General features: G+C 39.8%; 1 protein-coding gene across 6 annotated transcripts in view; it reads left to right on the forward strand.

Moving 5' to 3' along the window:
* igsf9b (immunoglobulin superfamily member 9B) overlaps positions 1–15,552 on the forward strand; it is an 81,380-nt gene that overhangs the window by 28,740 nt on the left and 37,088 nt on the right. For all 6 annotated transcript variants that reach the window (XM_023351728.1, XM_023351730.1, XM_023351729.1 and 3 more), the window contains exons 3-4: positions 852–998; positions 11,599–11,750. In XM_023351728.1, the coding sequence (XP_023207496.1) occupies positions 852–998; positions 11,599–11,750 (299 nt within the window). The remainder of the gene's footprint in view (positions 1–851; positions 999–11,598; positions 11,751–15,552) is intronic.

Raw genomic sequence — 15,552 nt, forward strand, 5'->3', positions numbered from 1 at the left:
ACAGAAGTCTGCCGGGCTGTCAGAGGCCGCCGGAGGTGCCGGCGGCTCGCTCGGCAGCTGAAGGTTTCTGCTATGCGCCTGCATTCCTTTAAATCTCTCATCCCTTGTGATTTCAGAATTCCTAATTGCACTTTCAGAACCATTTGAAAGGTTTGTTGTAGTTTAATTTTTATGTTTGACCAAGGTAGTCAATCTATTGTTTCTGCTGTTATACTCCTAATTGCTGAACAAATTAAAGTTGTGTTGTTTTTATCATGTTTGTCCAAGCTTGTGAAGCTATTGGTGTATTTAAGTATGCTGAACTGTTGCAGTTATCAAATAGATGTATAACTCTGTACAAAATAACTCTGTACATTTATGTCTGTGTTTAAAAAAACAAACATTTTAAGTAACCGTTCTTTTGTATCGTATCGGTATCGGAAGTGACAAAAGTGAATCGCGGCATCCCAAATTATGACCCCAGATCAAAGCAAAAATAACGGCGCAAACTCCTTCTTGCAGAAAAGTTTCGAAAAACTAACTTTCCTTAAACCAGACTATGAATCAATTCTAAAAAAATGACAGTAAATTGTTTGATATTTGCAACCCTTAAACATCGCCCTGGCTGAGGACGATACGAAATGTCCCACATTTACGTCATGCCTAAAACCACTACATCCAAACAGTCACACTGAGAAAAAAACATTCAGCAATTGTGGACACTTTTTAGATAATTATGTTCCTTTTTGCCACGCAGCAAAGCTCATGGCGGCATATGCTGTGGAAAACGACATGCCTTAAAAAAAAATGTTTGTGGCGTTGCCGAGGCTAACTCAGCGTTCTTTTCCTCTTTCTTCCAACTCTGTCAACAGGCAGAGCTTCTCTGCATGGGAAGGCCTCCTTGCAGATCGAGCCGGTGCGCTCCGAGGACCAGGGCTGGTATGAGTGCAGGGTCCTGATGCTGGAGCAACAGTACGACACCTTCCACAACGGCAGCTGGGTGCACCTCACGGTCAACGGTGAGTGAATGGCCTTGCTCGTGTGAAGAAGGGAGAAAACTTGGATGTGTTGTTGTTGAAAAAGCCCATTGAGCTTCACAGAGGGAAAAAAAATAAATCTACTGTTTCAAGGACACAGCATTGAGCTTTCTTTTTTTGCTTATACATCACATCTTCATACCAGAGGATGACAACTTCCATCATCCTTTGGTAAGTCAATTTGTAGTTGAAGAGATGGTACAACTATGCTTACTTTTAGGGCTGTTGTAAGCAAATATTTTAGTTATCGAGTAATCTATCGGATAGTCTTACGATTAATTGAGAAATGGGTTAAAAAAAAGATCAATTAAAACAGGGGTGTCAAACTCCAGTCCTCAAGGGCCGGTGTCCTGCAGTTTTTATAAGTGCCACAGGTACAAAACACTGGCTTAATTACCTCCTCCTTGTGTAGATCAGTTCTCCAGAGCCTTGCTAATGACCTAATTATTCCATTCAGGTGTGGTGCAGCAAAGGCACAACTAAAAGTTGCAGGACACTGGCCCTTGAGGACTGGAGTTTGACACCTGTGAATTAAAACATTGGTAAATCTAACATAACAGCAGTCTTACTATCCCATATCAACATCAGTCCAATTTTTCACAGTTGAGCTTCCCTAACAATAACTTTTCTGTAGTTTAGAAAATTAACTCGTAACAATAACAGCTCACTTTCCAAGTTAAGCTGAAGAAACGTTATACAAAAATCCAAAATTATATTCAGTGTAATAATAAAGAGGCAGGCTCACAAATACGTTTATACATATGCATGAACCATTCATCTTCAGAAGATGAATGGTTCATGCATTCATCTTCAGTCAGTTTAATAGATGAACTCTCACCTTGCCCAGACATTTATAGCTTTTGTGTTTGTTAGCGACCGGATTTGACACCTTTGTTTGTCACACACAGAAACATCTCCCAGCTACGTGCCATCACGATGAGCTCCGCCACCCATTTGTTGAGACCTTGATGATATGAAATAAATTTTCTGGTTCGTCCGTAAAGCTACACTTGTGTTAATCATCTAATGCGCAGCCGCCCGCAGTGTTCAGTCTATCCGCTCACCTGTATAAATATACCTGTGTAGTGCTCTTCCCCGCTGTTCGCTCTGAACACCGGCCACTAGGCAGCAGCTCCGGGAGGAGAAAAGGCTGCCGTACTCCAGGCATCGCGCCAGTCATTTTAAGGATGCTTATTGGTCCCCTGAAAAACGACAAAGACCCAGACATTATCATCAATCAATAAAATCCTCCCAACGCCGAACTTGAAAACTGGACGTTATGCTGCTAACACTTAGCTTTCGTCAACAACTCAGGCGAAAGTGAGAGCTCCACGCATCGCAAGTAATATCCCGGCCGGAACACGGTGCATTAAATAATAAAACATAATTTAACGAAGCTTCGAGGCAGGTCAATTTTCCTCGAGGAATTTTAATAATCGAGGTACTCGATTCACTCGAGGAACCTACTTACTTTAGTTAAAAAAACACAAAAAAACACAACATTTGTGTATTGAATACAAATATTTAAGAGATTTATTCAATTAATCTGGTTTAACCGAAATTTGAGAGTTTGTTAAACTTTTAATTAGAAAACCCTGTGTGATAGTAAGAGAGGTAAAAAAAAGAAGAAGCATTTTTAAAGCTCGCCGTTGGAGAATCTCTGCAAAGTGTGTCACCTTGGGATCACTAAGTCTACATGAAACCCCCCCCAAAAATCTATTTTTTGTTCTACCACCATAAACGTAAACATGTTGACTTTAGTAAACTGGAACTCATTGTTCAGGAAAGCCTAAGATGAGATAACACTCCACTGGTGTCCAGACTTTTGGCACTGCGGGCTTTAATTGCTAAGATGAAAGTACTTGAGGGACGTTACTATTGTGATTAAAAAAGTATGAATTTTAGCGTGAATTTGTTTCTTCCAGCTCAGTAATAAATCAAACAACTGAAAACATTTGTTCCATTTTCATCTGGCTCAGATCGCTTTCACACCGCACTGTCAAGCAAACCAAACCCTTTGAGAAACCTGTTCCCCTCCTCGCCTGTGGGGGGCGCTGCACCAAGAAACACTGAAGGAAATAACACAAAAACAATCTGAAGAAGACACTGAGCACAACTTTCTCCTGTACAAAATGTAAATAAAAGTGGAGTGGCATCAGATTTTAGTGGTTACAGGATGTCTTGGTGAGTCATTTCTCCCGCTAGCGTTAGACTTGCTGTGTTGGTTGTATTTACCCAGAATGCCCTGTACTATAGCCCGCTTTCTGCTTTTGGAGCCGTCTCACATAATTCAAACCACACCTGACTTCAATTCAACGGAACCGAGACCGAGGTTTTTAAGAGGACCAGAGTTTGCTCTTTTGGTTCGTATCAGAGTTGGGTTGATTCATGAACGAACCGGACTTTCTAGACAAACGAACTAGAGTTTGATTGAAGCAGACTAAACAGGGCTGGTGGGAATTCACTCTTAAACAAAGGGGCATAACAGAGGACCTGTGACTCTGGACAGCCTAGAGCAGTCTTTCTCAAACTGTGGACCTCCGGTCCACCGGTGGGCCATAAACACCCCCTAGTGGTCCGCAAGGTACTGCGTGTAAAGGACTGTTTATTTGGCATGACGTGAGCTCAAAGTGCAACGCTACAGCTCGCTTACCAAAGGCTTGTTTTTAAAAATGATAATGGATAAGTGGCTTAAAACCTTGTCAATCAAAAGAAAGGCTGAAGATACTGGCAGAAAGAAAACAACTCTAGGATTACTTATATGATCGGAGGAAGAGAAGTCATACCAGCTGAGAGAATTGTCGTTCACGATTCAGTTCTCTTGAATGGCTCTGTGCCGTGAATGGTAGGAGAGAACTGTTGTTTGTTTTTTGACTTTTCTGGCTTATGATGCTCTGCTCACACATCAACAGCTATTGTTATTTTATTTAAATTAAATTAAATACAATAGATAGATGAATGCGTACATATTTTTTACATTTAATGGTGCAGAAGAGGATTTTTGTTTCTGCCAAAGCAACTCAAGTCTTTTTTTTTCTTTAATTGTTCTTCTAAATTACAGTTAGCCCTAAATGTTATTGATGCAAACAACACTTATAGTAAAGAGCAACTTATTCATGTGTTTGACATCATTGAAAAGCTTAGAAATAACTAAAAACGCCCCAACTAGAATCGCTCCTGACAATAAATGAGTTAAGAGACTTATACTTTCATTTCTGATTGTATATATTGAGATGTTGTGTTATTGTGGGGCAATTTCAAGTGAGGTGGTCCGTGAGTGTGTGAAATGGGTTACGTGGTCCTCAGCCTGAAAAAGTTTGAGAAACACTGATCTAAAGAGACCGATTTTTAGATCTCTCTCCAACCTCGTAAAAATCATGTACAAGAAAACTAAGTGATATTGACTAAAATGAGGTTGTGCAAAGGAAGCAGTGGCACCAATAAGTCTGGCTCTGGTGATGATGATAATATATCAAACTTTATATGGTGTTTTTAGGACACTCAAAGATGCCTTTTTTCCCTACTCAATGAATAAACTCCAATGAAAGGTTGATTTTTTCCCCCTATAAAATCCACTGTGAGTATTTTACTGCCATAAAATATTTATCAACATTAGTGCTTGCTACTCATCTTTACAGGGGAGCCAATTAACGTGGCGGGCCCTACAGGTTGGAGCCTTTCACTCACATCCTCTCCATAAACCTGAGTTCCTGCTCCAATATATAGATATTAATCATTTTGCATTTTTTTCATGATGCTTGACAGAGCTTCACAGAGCTCTCTTTTCTGCCTTCAAAAATAAGAAGGCAGAGGTAATAAAGGAGCGAGAGGCTGCTCAGAGGAAGGATTGATTGTGGCCAGTTTCAGGCGGTTCCAGCGAAGCTCGTCCGTGATGGTCTGAGAGCCGTCAAACTGATGAGCAGGTGGGGGGGGAAAAAAGGAGAAAAAAAATCTGCACCTTTGCATTTCCCTGGAATGCCCCAGTGGCTCCGAGGATCCAGCGTGAAGTGTGTCGTCTTCACGTTGTTGCGGAGCGTCACAGACGGAGATGCGCTTGTGTCTTATTACGCTCTGCAAAGCCGTCTGCTACATACAGTTTTAGACTATTTCTCTAAATGCTTTTTTTAAAATACGCACGCAAATTCTGTAGATTTATTTTGTTTTATATCCGACTCAATTGCACATTTTTCTTTTTCCTTTTTTTTTAGATTGGAGTATGCTATCTTTAATAATTTTAATAAGTGTACGGTATTTCATGTGGTAAATTTAACCTTACTGCACAGCATTTTAGTCATAGTTCTCTTTTTATATTTTTATAAAAAGAAATTTTGTGTTAATCTTCATGCATTGCTGCTACTACACCTGAAAATTTCCCACAGTGGCAATAAATGTTATTTTTACTCTATCCTAGATACACAGATCCAAAGTGATGCAGAATTGTGAAGCAGAGGCACAAAAATGTAACTTCTTTAATAGCAACATCTTAATGTGCATTTATTTGGATCTAACCCCCTTTGGTAATACTTTGCAGAAAACTCCACTCATTTCAGTGAGCTCTCCTAGCCTTATAGTTGTATCTTTGCCCGCTTTGCACAATTAGACTGAACTTTTTTTGTGCATTCTGTACAAAATAACTCCAGCTAGCTGAGTCCGATCAGATGGAGATGGTTATGAACGTAAATTTAAAAATTTCGCCAATAGATTTTTAAAAATGTTTCATTCAGGTCTGGAGCTTAGTGGGTTGCACAGTGGCGCAGTTTGTAACACTGTTGCCTTGCAGCAAGAAGGTCCTGGGTTCGATTCCCGGCCCGGGGTCTTTCTGCACGGAGTTTGCATGTTCTCCCTGTGCATGCGTGAGTTCTCTCCGGGTTCTCCGGCTTCCTCCCACAGTCCAAAAACATGACTGTCAGGTTAATTGGTCTCTCTAAATTCTCCCTAAGTGTGTATGGTTGTTTGTCTCTGTGTTGCCCTGCGACAGACTGGCAACCTGTCCAGGATGTACCCTGCCTCTCGCCCAGAACGTTAGCTGGAGATAGACACCAGCACCTCCTGACCCCGTAAGGGTGTTAGAAAATGGATGGATGGATGGCCTGGAGTTTGTTTTAATCTGTTAAGTTCTTTTCCCTAATCTGATCCCAGGTATTTTTTGTGCCAAAAATATAACTCACAGTAGTTCGTTGTTGTTGGCCTTGTCTGTGAGCGGCAAATTTCAAGTCATGTTTTTGAGCTTCTTGGATGGCTTCATGTCTGGAAAAAGCATTACCTCAGCATGATGCTGCCATCGCCAAGAGTCACCATGGATATGGTTTGAACACAGTCAGCTTTTCCTCCACATGTGGGATTTTCCATGTTTCAATCCTGTGATATTTCAAACCTGTGATATTGGTATATGGCTACAATTTCTCCCCAATCCCAACAAACACATTTAAAGTCATTTTCCTTGACAACCTTGGAGTACTTTGAGTTGGTATGTTGCATAAAATTCTCCTGCAACAAATACTTCTAACCTGAGGTTCGAAGCGTATAAAGAGTTTTACAGGACAGTATGAGGTGAGGCTGCTGCACGTTAGCATAAATGAGATCACCTCCTGCTCTAATTTTGTTGTATAGCAGCAGTTTTCTTTTTGTTCCTGGGGAATTCAAGTGATAAAACAGAGAAATGTTAAGACTCGAAGTGTTGATTTCTCCTGAAACTTCACAGACTCCAGAAAGCTGCACTCCTCTGCGTCGTCAGAGTGACTTGGGGGGGCAAGGTGCTGTTAATCACGTATATTTTTGGTCTGTGAACTTAACGAGAGCTGCGTGAAACTCATGCATATTCTCTACGATTTCTTGCATGTTTTTTTTTCTTTTTTTTCCTACCCCTTGTCACATCTGAGTAAGGATCACAAGGCATGGTGTGTAAAGTAATGTGTAGAGAAGCGTCGACTGCTTGCATAGTCACTTTAGGAAAAAAATGCTGATCTGTATAAATGGCTGTAATAAAGGCAGAACATAATGGGGGGTTTCTTCCTGCGCGTTACCCTGCTGCCCGCTATGAATTACCCTCCGCTTTAATAGGAAATCTGTGTTTGCTGGTTGAATTGGCTGAATGGGTCATGTTGCGCCGCGCTCCTTTTGTGCCGTTTTGGGAGGTTCGAGAGCATCTGTGGGCGCGTTTGTGTCGATGTCTGGTTGTTTGAGCAAACTGCGTCTCTGTAACCGCCTCGTTAATATTCGCAACAAGCTCCCAACTCTTTGAGGTGCAGCAGCAGGACTGATATGAACTCATTTGTCACAATTTGAAAGCTGGTTCAGTATTTGAAACATCTAACGGGGGAGCTGAGTCGTTGTAGTCCTCTAAATGGGAGTCTTTGAGGTGGAGCAGGTGGCGTCTTCGCCCGGCCCCAGCAGACATTAAAGGACACTCGTTTCCTCTGGCCGTTGGTATTTGCATGAACTCCTCCTTTGTGTTCCTGTTTGTGGGCGCCGACTTCCTGCCAAGCGGACAGGGACTCCATGCCCGCTCAGTGGCAGGTGTCAGATGGCAAGGCCTTGTGCCCGGAAGAGACACTGAGGCCAGTCTCTCTCGCTCCGTCTCTGTCCTCCGGCACTTCTTTGTCTCATCGTTCTTTCTTTCATCCACCGCGTCTTCCTCCTTCTTGCTACTTTGTGAAGTCGCCTGAAAACATCATTAATGAAATCTCGCAACCGCGCCACTTAGTGAGTAATAATTTGGCATTCGGGTCTCGGACTGAACCTCGTTTGTTGCTGACCTTTAAGGTCCTCTATCGTTTCTTTCATTTTTCTTCTTGTTTCGCACATTGATTTACTTTTACTGATGCATGGAATTAAAATCATAAATATCCAATAAAATGAGTACAGTTCTGACCAGAGGCTCACATACACTCATCTAGGGCTGTTGAAGATCATTGTTTAGTAATCGAGTAATTTAGTGATTATTCTGGCCCGTCAATCGAGTAATTAAGAAAAAATTATCCCGTTTTGTAATAGCTACTTGAGCTTGTCTAACTACTTTAGCCAGAGAGTAGCGAAAGTAAAAACTACAAGTTTAGCTTGTAATCGAATAAGAAAGTGTCCTGTTCTGCAATAGCTACTCTAGCTAGTTTAGCTGCTTTAGCCAGCTTTGCTAAAGTAGCTACAACAAGTTTAGCTTGTCTAACTAGAGTAGCATCTTTAACCAACTACAAATTTAGCTTGTCTAATTAAAGTAGCTAGACTAGCTAGCTATTTAGTAAAATAGCTTGCTACTTAGTCTAGCTAAAGTGTCCAGCATGTCAAGAATTTGTGTAAAAGATTTTTAAAAATCAATTATATTCTGAATTCTGTGAACTGCATCAGTTTTAGTTGAGACAGGAACTTGTCCTTGAATGCTTTTTACTTCTCATATTGAAGCATTTCAACTTCACATTGTTAAACCAATAAAGAATTTGCTCTTTTTGAGCTCCGTTCTCTGAGGGGCACAAAAAAGACAGAAAAAAAAAGAGTACGAGGAGATTGAAGAGATGTGAAACCGCTTTAAAGTTCTTGAACAAGTTGTGCCATGTTGGTCTACAGAGACGAACAGAAGGAGCATAACTTCTTCAAGCATTTTTTTAATGTGGATAATTGATGCAGAGCATCTGTAAGTAGGGCAGGGGTTTACTGTGCAGGATGCTGCTTTTTTTTTTTTTCTTCTTATTTTGTGTAATTCCCATGTTTCCCCCCGTCCGTGGTGACGCTTCCTACGTGCGGCGCTGCAGCTGACGATGTGAAACAATTCCCAGGTGGGCTGATGTATCTGCTGCTGTCACAGCAACGCCACGTTTGTCAGCTACTTCCTGTCAGCTACTTCCTGTCAGCTGACGCTTGTTCCCTGGAGGAAAGTGGAAACGAAGCTAATTGTTCCACGCAGCGCGTAGAGGGGCGATCAAACGACGTAATTATCAGCAGCATAGAGTCACTTTGAGAATCGATCAAAAACTAAATTTATACAACCTAAAACCAGTTTCTGTCAGCTATCTACCAATCATCTTCAAAGGGTGAAGGATACGTCACTGGTACTTTCTATAAGAATCTCTTTTAATCAACTGTATCATGTAATGTATTGGGTGTTAGAGAGCAAAAGGCCAGTACGGACAGACAGATGTCTAAAGTGCTAATTGGGTAATTTGTTTGTTACATGCCAGGTGCTTGTGTGCAGTCTGAAGCATGCCAGCACTCCCAGCGGCAAGCGCTGACCCATTTTTCACCAAAGCGCTCTTATTTTTTTTATTTAACTGAACTCGGTGGGACTATTTATAATCGAAATGTTATGTAGAAAGGAAAGAGCTGCAGTTTGGTGGCCTCGAGGAAATGATTAGCAGCACAGTGGCGGCGGCTATTTAAGGAGCTCAGCAACATCAGTTGGAAGCACAGCGATGGTGCAAAGTGTGTGTTTTATTTTGCTAAATAGGAAGGATGTAAGTGGGATTGTTATGCACTCAGATCCATGTCCGGCGTGCAGCTGGTGGCTGTCACATCACCAGACATTATGAGCAGCAACTGTAGGGTCTAATTGCTTTTGCATACCTCTGCTGTCCCTCTGTTAACAACTGAAAAACAGACAAACACGTTACAAAAGAACTGCAGAGAAATGTTTGGGTTTCATTCTGATCATTTTGAAAAAGTGAAAACACCTGAGTGGATCTTTAGCAAAAGGTTGTTTAACTCTACCTTAAAGCTGCAGCATGTAACTTTTAAGAAAATGTGTTTTTTTCCCCCCAACATTTGTTAAAACTGTCACCATATTGTGACAGTTTGGCGTATGACAAATAATCTGTGAAAAAGTGAAGCTCCTCCACTACTTTATAGAGCTACTATTGTGGTTTGCAAAAAAAATCACAGCAGTTACTGTCACGACATGGTGATAAGTTTAGCAAATATGTAAAAAAACAAAAATAAATCTTATTTTCTTAAAAGTTACATACTGCAGCTTTATAAGCCAATAGTTTTTGGGTTTTCACAAGTCTAATTATATTCACAAACTTTGCATTCAAATCTTGATGGCAGTTTAGTAGGTTTAAGGAGTAAACACTTTTTCAAACAGGATTAGTTTGATTGGAACAGTTTTTCCCTTAAAGCTGCGGTATGTACATTTATGTAAACAGTGTTTTTTTAAACGTATTTGTCTAAACTGTCACCATGTCATGTCAGTACAATACAGTATAAGACAGATGATCTGTGAAAAATTTGAGCTCTTCTGCTTTTTCACAGATTATCCGTTTCATTTTATACTGTCATGGTGACAGTGAGTTTTAGCAAATATGTAAAAAAATAAAATTAAATATTTTTAAAATACTGCAAGTTCCATGTTGCTGCTTTAATGCTAGTTTTGCTTAGATTCTCTCTCATTATTGGATTATGAGCAGTGACCTTTACTCAGGAAAGTGAAGCTTTGGGCGCTTTAGATATTCTGAATACTTTTGTCAACTCCTAAACATGCCTGCTTTATGGTGAGGTTATGTAAGTGTGTGTTAAATTTTATTTAGCCTTTATTTCAAAACTGCTTGAAAATTAAAATATCTTTTAGAAGAGTTTCCTGGATAACACACACAACAATAAAGTGTAAAACGAGAGGCACTGGATGGCTCAAACGTGTAGCCAGGCTACAGTCCTTGGTTCGATTCCCCATTCCCGGGCCATTTCCTGTTCAGTAAAGGCCACTGGTACTGACTGTATTTAGAAATCTGAAAACATCAGATGGGTAAAACACATAATTAGTAACTTTTTATTTAGCGACAGCCAGGATTATTTTATAACTAGTCTAAAAGAAAGTTAAGATATTGATAATAATGCTTCTTTCTCTTTTTTTTACAGGTTTGATTTTAGACACAGATAAGATAAAATAAGACAAATGTATTTGCTGTACAAATGTGAAGTTGTTTCTTCTAATAAAACGGATTACATTTTGGAGTATTAAACAGACAAAAGCCCGACTGGAAACCTCTCTAAAAGCAGGAAGTGAACTAAAGCGCAGGGCATTCTGGGTAGACACAATCAAAACAAACCCGAGTCTGGCGCTAGCAGGAGAAATAGCTTGTGGTCTTTCACCAACAACAACAGAGAAATCCTACAAATCAGTTTTGTTTACATTTTGTGAAGAAAGAAGTTGATCTGTCTCTTCTTCAGAGGTTCTTGTGTCGTTTTCCTTCAGTGGCTCAGCGCCACCACAGGCGAGGAGGAGAACAGGTTTTCTTAAAGGCTTTGGTTCATTTGACACAGCACAGCTGGAAATGTAACAAATTACACATTTTTGGTCCCCAATCGAGCCAAGTTGGCTATGAGATGAGAAAACTCCCTAACAAATCAAATTTGATCTTGTTTTCGTTGAGAAAAACCCTGAACCTCCCAACGGTTTTGAAGGAACGTAAAACCAGTATAATCCTGGTGTGATCGGTCCTCACATAGAGGGGAAGCACTAAACTCTGCGTCTTGCAGCGCATTAGATAGTAGTTGACCTGTTAACCAGTATGACAGTGTTTTAGTAAACCATTACATGTGTTTACTAAAACACATGAAATGCAGGCTTTAAGTACATGTTTTTTTTTTTCTGTCTCTACAGCCCCACCTTCATTCACAGCGACGCCGCAGCAGTATGTGGAGGCGAAGGAAGGGGGAAGCACCCTGCTCAGCTGCTCTGCCCAGGGAAACCCAAAACCAATGATCAGCTGGCTCAGAGAAGGGGAGGAGCTTGCAACCAACTCAAAATACTCGGTGAGAAAAAAAGAAGAAAAAAAAAAGTATGTATACGAACAGCCAAAACCCTGATTTATGATTGTGCACATAAATCCAGAAAGGCTTTGTGCACAGATGGCGTCATCCACTGAGCCCATCTGTACCGAAAGTATATTACGGTCCACATCTCATCCGGGCTAATATTAGATCATGCTGCTGTTTTACTGGAGAATCTAGAGATTATTTATACCACAATCTTATTCCTGGTTTCCGGTGCTTAAAAACACCCCAAATTGAACATGCCCACACACACGCACACACACACACACACACGCACACGCACACACACACGCACGCACGCTGAATCCATTTCAATGTATTGGGAAGAGCAACTGGCAGCGTGCCTCACATTTCTCAACCCTCTTTGTTGTCTGGTGTCGAATTTTTATTTCTGTGAGGGGAAAGAAAAAAGACACAAAACAAAACCGTCCCCGTTGTCTGATGTCTGACAGGATATTTCTGGCACAGCTTCACTGTGGTTTGATTTGTGAAAAAATTTAATAAAATTTGTTTTTTTTTTTTTAAAAAGTCTCGCAGCAACACACAACGCAACATCAATAAACATCAGCTCCGTGCCGTCGCTGTTAGCGATTCAAAGGCGCTTAAAATACAGATGACTCAGAAGTGTGATGATGCGTTACAGCCACATGATGCTGCATGTTAAATAAAATGTGTCATTTTCACTTTCTTCCTGCTGAAGTCAGTAATCGTGTTATATATTCTAAGGTTTCAAACCAAAGTGGTTTTGATCATGATTATTTGGGGATTTCTGAAGGTCTCGAAACATCTTCTTTGTTTTTCAAATCTTCTCCATTTTTAGATCAGAACATGATAGCATGTTGTGCTAAAAAATATACATGACAGGATTTATGTTTATCTATAGGGGGAAAAAATAAAAAGGGTGAAGTGTGAACGTACAGACTGCTCAAATCATAAGAGGTGTAAATCAAATCCAAAGCACTATGGTTTCGACTTTTCATTTTCAGTTATATTCAGGCTTGTGGATGATAATGATAATTGTCATAATTATGTTCATTTCTATGTCAGAATGGAGAAAAATATACAAACGAAGCAACCAAAAGTGTGATGTCATTACATGCCAAACACAGATCTTATGCATAACACCATGGACACCCAAAAACACATAATAGGAAGATCTTCATCATTTACTCGATGATTAAGAAGAAAATCAAGGAAAATATTCACAAGCAACAGTAGTGGTCATGTAAAAAGTGTCAGTGAATGGAAGAAGCTGAAAGTCTCACTTTTCTAAACACAACCCGTCTGTCGTATTCCTGACACTTTAACTGCTGTAGTAGGGTTTTGAAACTTTATTTTGACAACATTTTCAAACCGAAGCAAGTTTATCTGCTTTAAAATGAATAAAACATAACACAGTAACCTATTATTAAACAGCAATAAACATTACGTTTTGTCAAATCATTAGCCTAACAGCATAACTGCCTAAGTCCTATTTTGTAAAATGGGACTTACATGTAGGTAATTATGCTATTAGGCTAATGAAATGTCATCATGAAACAAATAAACATTAAATATATAAATCAATTTACTCGCCATTATGAATCCAAGGCAACAATAAAGAACTTGGTTAGCAGCCTTGATTTAAAGGCACTCGGTGTTTTGGTTGTTTCAACTGAATGCATTGTTGCATTGTTATGTTTTTTTTCGTTCCTTTTTTGTCATTGTTTCAGAGATCGTCATCCATGTACAGAAATAATGTGTTTTTTTTGTGTGTCAGAAAAGTGCGTCTTAATATCTGGTTTGGAGAATAGCATAAAGAGAGGTTTCGATTTGTTAATGTTGTTTCATTTTAAGACGTTTACAGTTTCATCACTCTAAAATGTGATCAAATCTGGAATTTAACAAACTATCGACTACTTGATTGCCCTTCGAAAATAAAAAAAATTGTTTGCTGGACTGATAGGAAAAGAAGCCACCGACATCCAAAGCGAAACGTCTGCAGGTCGCAAACCCATTCATCAGAACCACTTCAAAACGTTACAAGAACGCCAGCCTCACATCGGAAAGAAATAACGGACGACTGAAGACTTTTTCACATCACTGTATCAGTCTGATCAACATAAGTGAAGGTACTGAGGCACAGAAGAAAAAAGGTGGTGTGTGGGGGGGGGACCCAGCTGCTTGAACAGAACAGATCGTCACTATTTTTTCAACTTTTGAAGCAGAGTGCCGCCTCTCTTTGCAGCGTCTCTTCACATTCTTGCATGTCATCGATATTCCAGTCGGCTGCAGGGAGCACGCGCTCCTCGCTTCCCCGCACGGGGTACACTGTACACGAAGTGACAGGATCACAGGCAGCCTGTTAAAAGACCTCGTTCACTTCTCTTTCACTTTGCTGCTCTGCTCCTGCCAGCCGCCTCCCTTAACAGCATTCCCTCAGTAAACGATTAGATAATGTTCCGATGCATAATTAATCTTTCTTTTCCGTATCAATAATACATTAACCAAAGATTGAAAAAAAAATCATGTAGAGCTAAAAAGGAGGAGATCTTGTACACATTTCACAGCTTTTACCCAATGCTTTCCCATTTCCAGTTTGTCTGTCCTTAAATGTGAGAAAGTTCTCTTCTGGTATAAAGAGAAAAAGACTGAGCATGAGGGGATATTTGCTCACTGGACTGGCTGCAGAGCCACAGAGACATCCTGGAGAAAAGGAGGAATGTGATAGTCTGGGTCGGAGTCTCTCTGCATCCTCCTTTTTTTATGGGCACAGACAAAAAGAGGACATTGAATTTGAAGGCTGGGAAGGAGTGAACAGCTGCCAATAAGGCCTTCTCTGAAACAGAACAAAGAAAACTGGAAAATAACAGTGGATCCCCGGTGGCTTAAGGCTGCACGTTGTGTCAGTAAATGTGAAAAAATAGAAGCTGTTATTTTTACTCTCTATTCGGAGACTGAAACATACAGTGTAGAATAAGCAACGGAGTTTGTTGGATTTGTCTTCAATTGCTAGAAATTGTGCAAAAAATATTTTTCTAGACCAACAAAATAGAAAACCTTTGAGCCCTGAAAAATTAGGACCCTCTGTGGATTTTATAAGTCAATCATGTAAGACGCTAATCTGTATTTTGGATACATAAATTGAACCAAAACGTAATCATGTTTTGGTTATTTTAAATAAAATGGAAGTACAAATAAGAGAAAAAAGACTATTTTGCATTTCTAATTTAAAGGGGTGGTACTATGTATTTTCCAGCCATTCTATAGCACAATCAAGTTACTATACCACATATATTATATTTTAAACATACAACATATATACAACATTATAAAACTGTTGTATATACAAACATAACTTAAAATAAATTTGACTACATAATTTGATGCCTTGAAATTGGGCCCCTGTCTCTTTAAGAAGCTCCTACTCTTTCCTCTTTCAGCACCTCGTCACAACAATTCATTACTTTATTTTGAGGAAATGGGTAATGTTTTGTAGGAGCAAGCATTTAGGCACCCCGAATGGTTGCCATTGGAGATTCAAGGATTTCTTAGACATGCATGAAAAAATCAAAGCAGCACACCACATATGTTTTTGATGAAGGAACAACATGATAAAGTGAAGATAAAGGTCAAAAAAGTCAATTTTACATAATACCGCCCCTTTAAAATGTTTTGCTCTAGTTTGTGGTTGAGTTCAACTTGTTCCTTCTAGTTGTAGAAACAGTTTTTATTTTGTTCTTTTCTAAAATCTTTATTTACAAACAATCGTGGTTCCTTCTAGTTTTAGAAGGAACAAGTT

This window comes from Xiphophorus maculatus, chromosome 18 (assembly GCF_002775205.1).
Source record: "Xiphophorus maculatus strain JP 163 A chromosome 18, X_maculatus-5.0-male, whole genome shotgun sequence".
Lineage (NCBI taxonomy): Eukaryota > Metazoa > Chordata > Actinopteri > Cyprinodontiformes > Poeciliidae > Xiphophorus > Xiphophorus maculatus.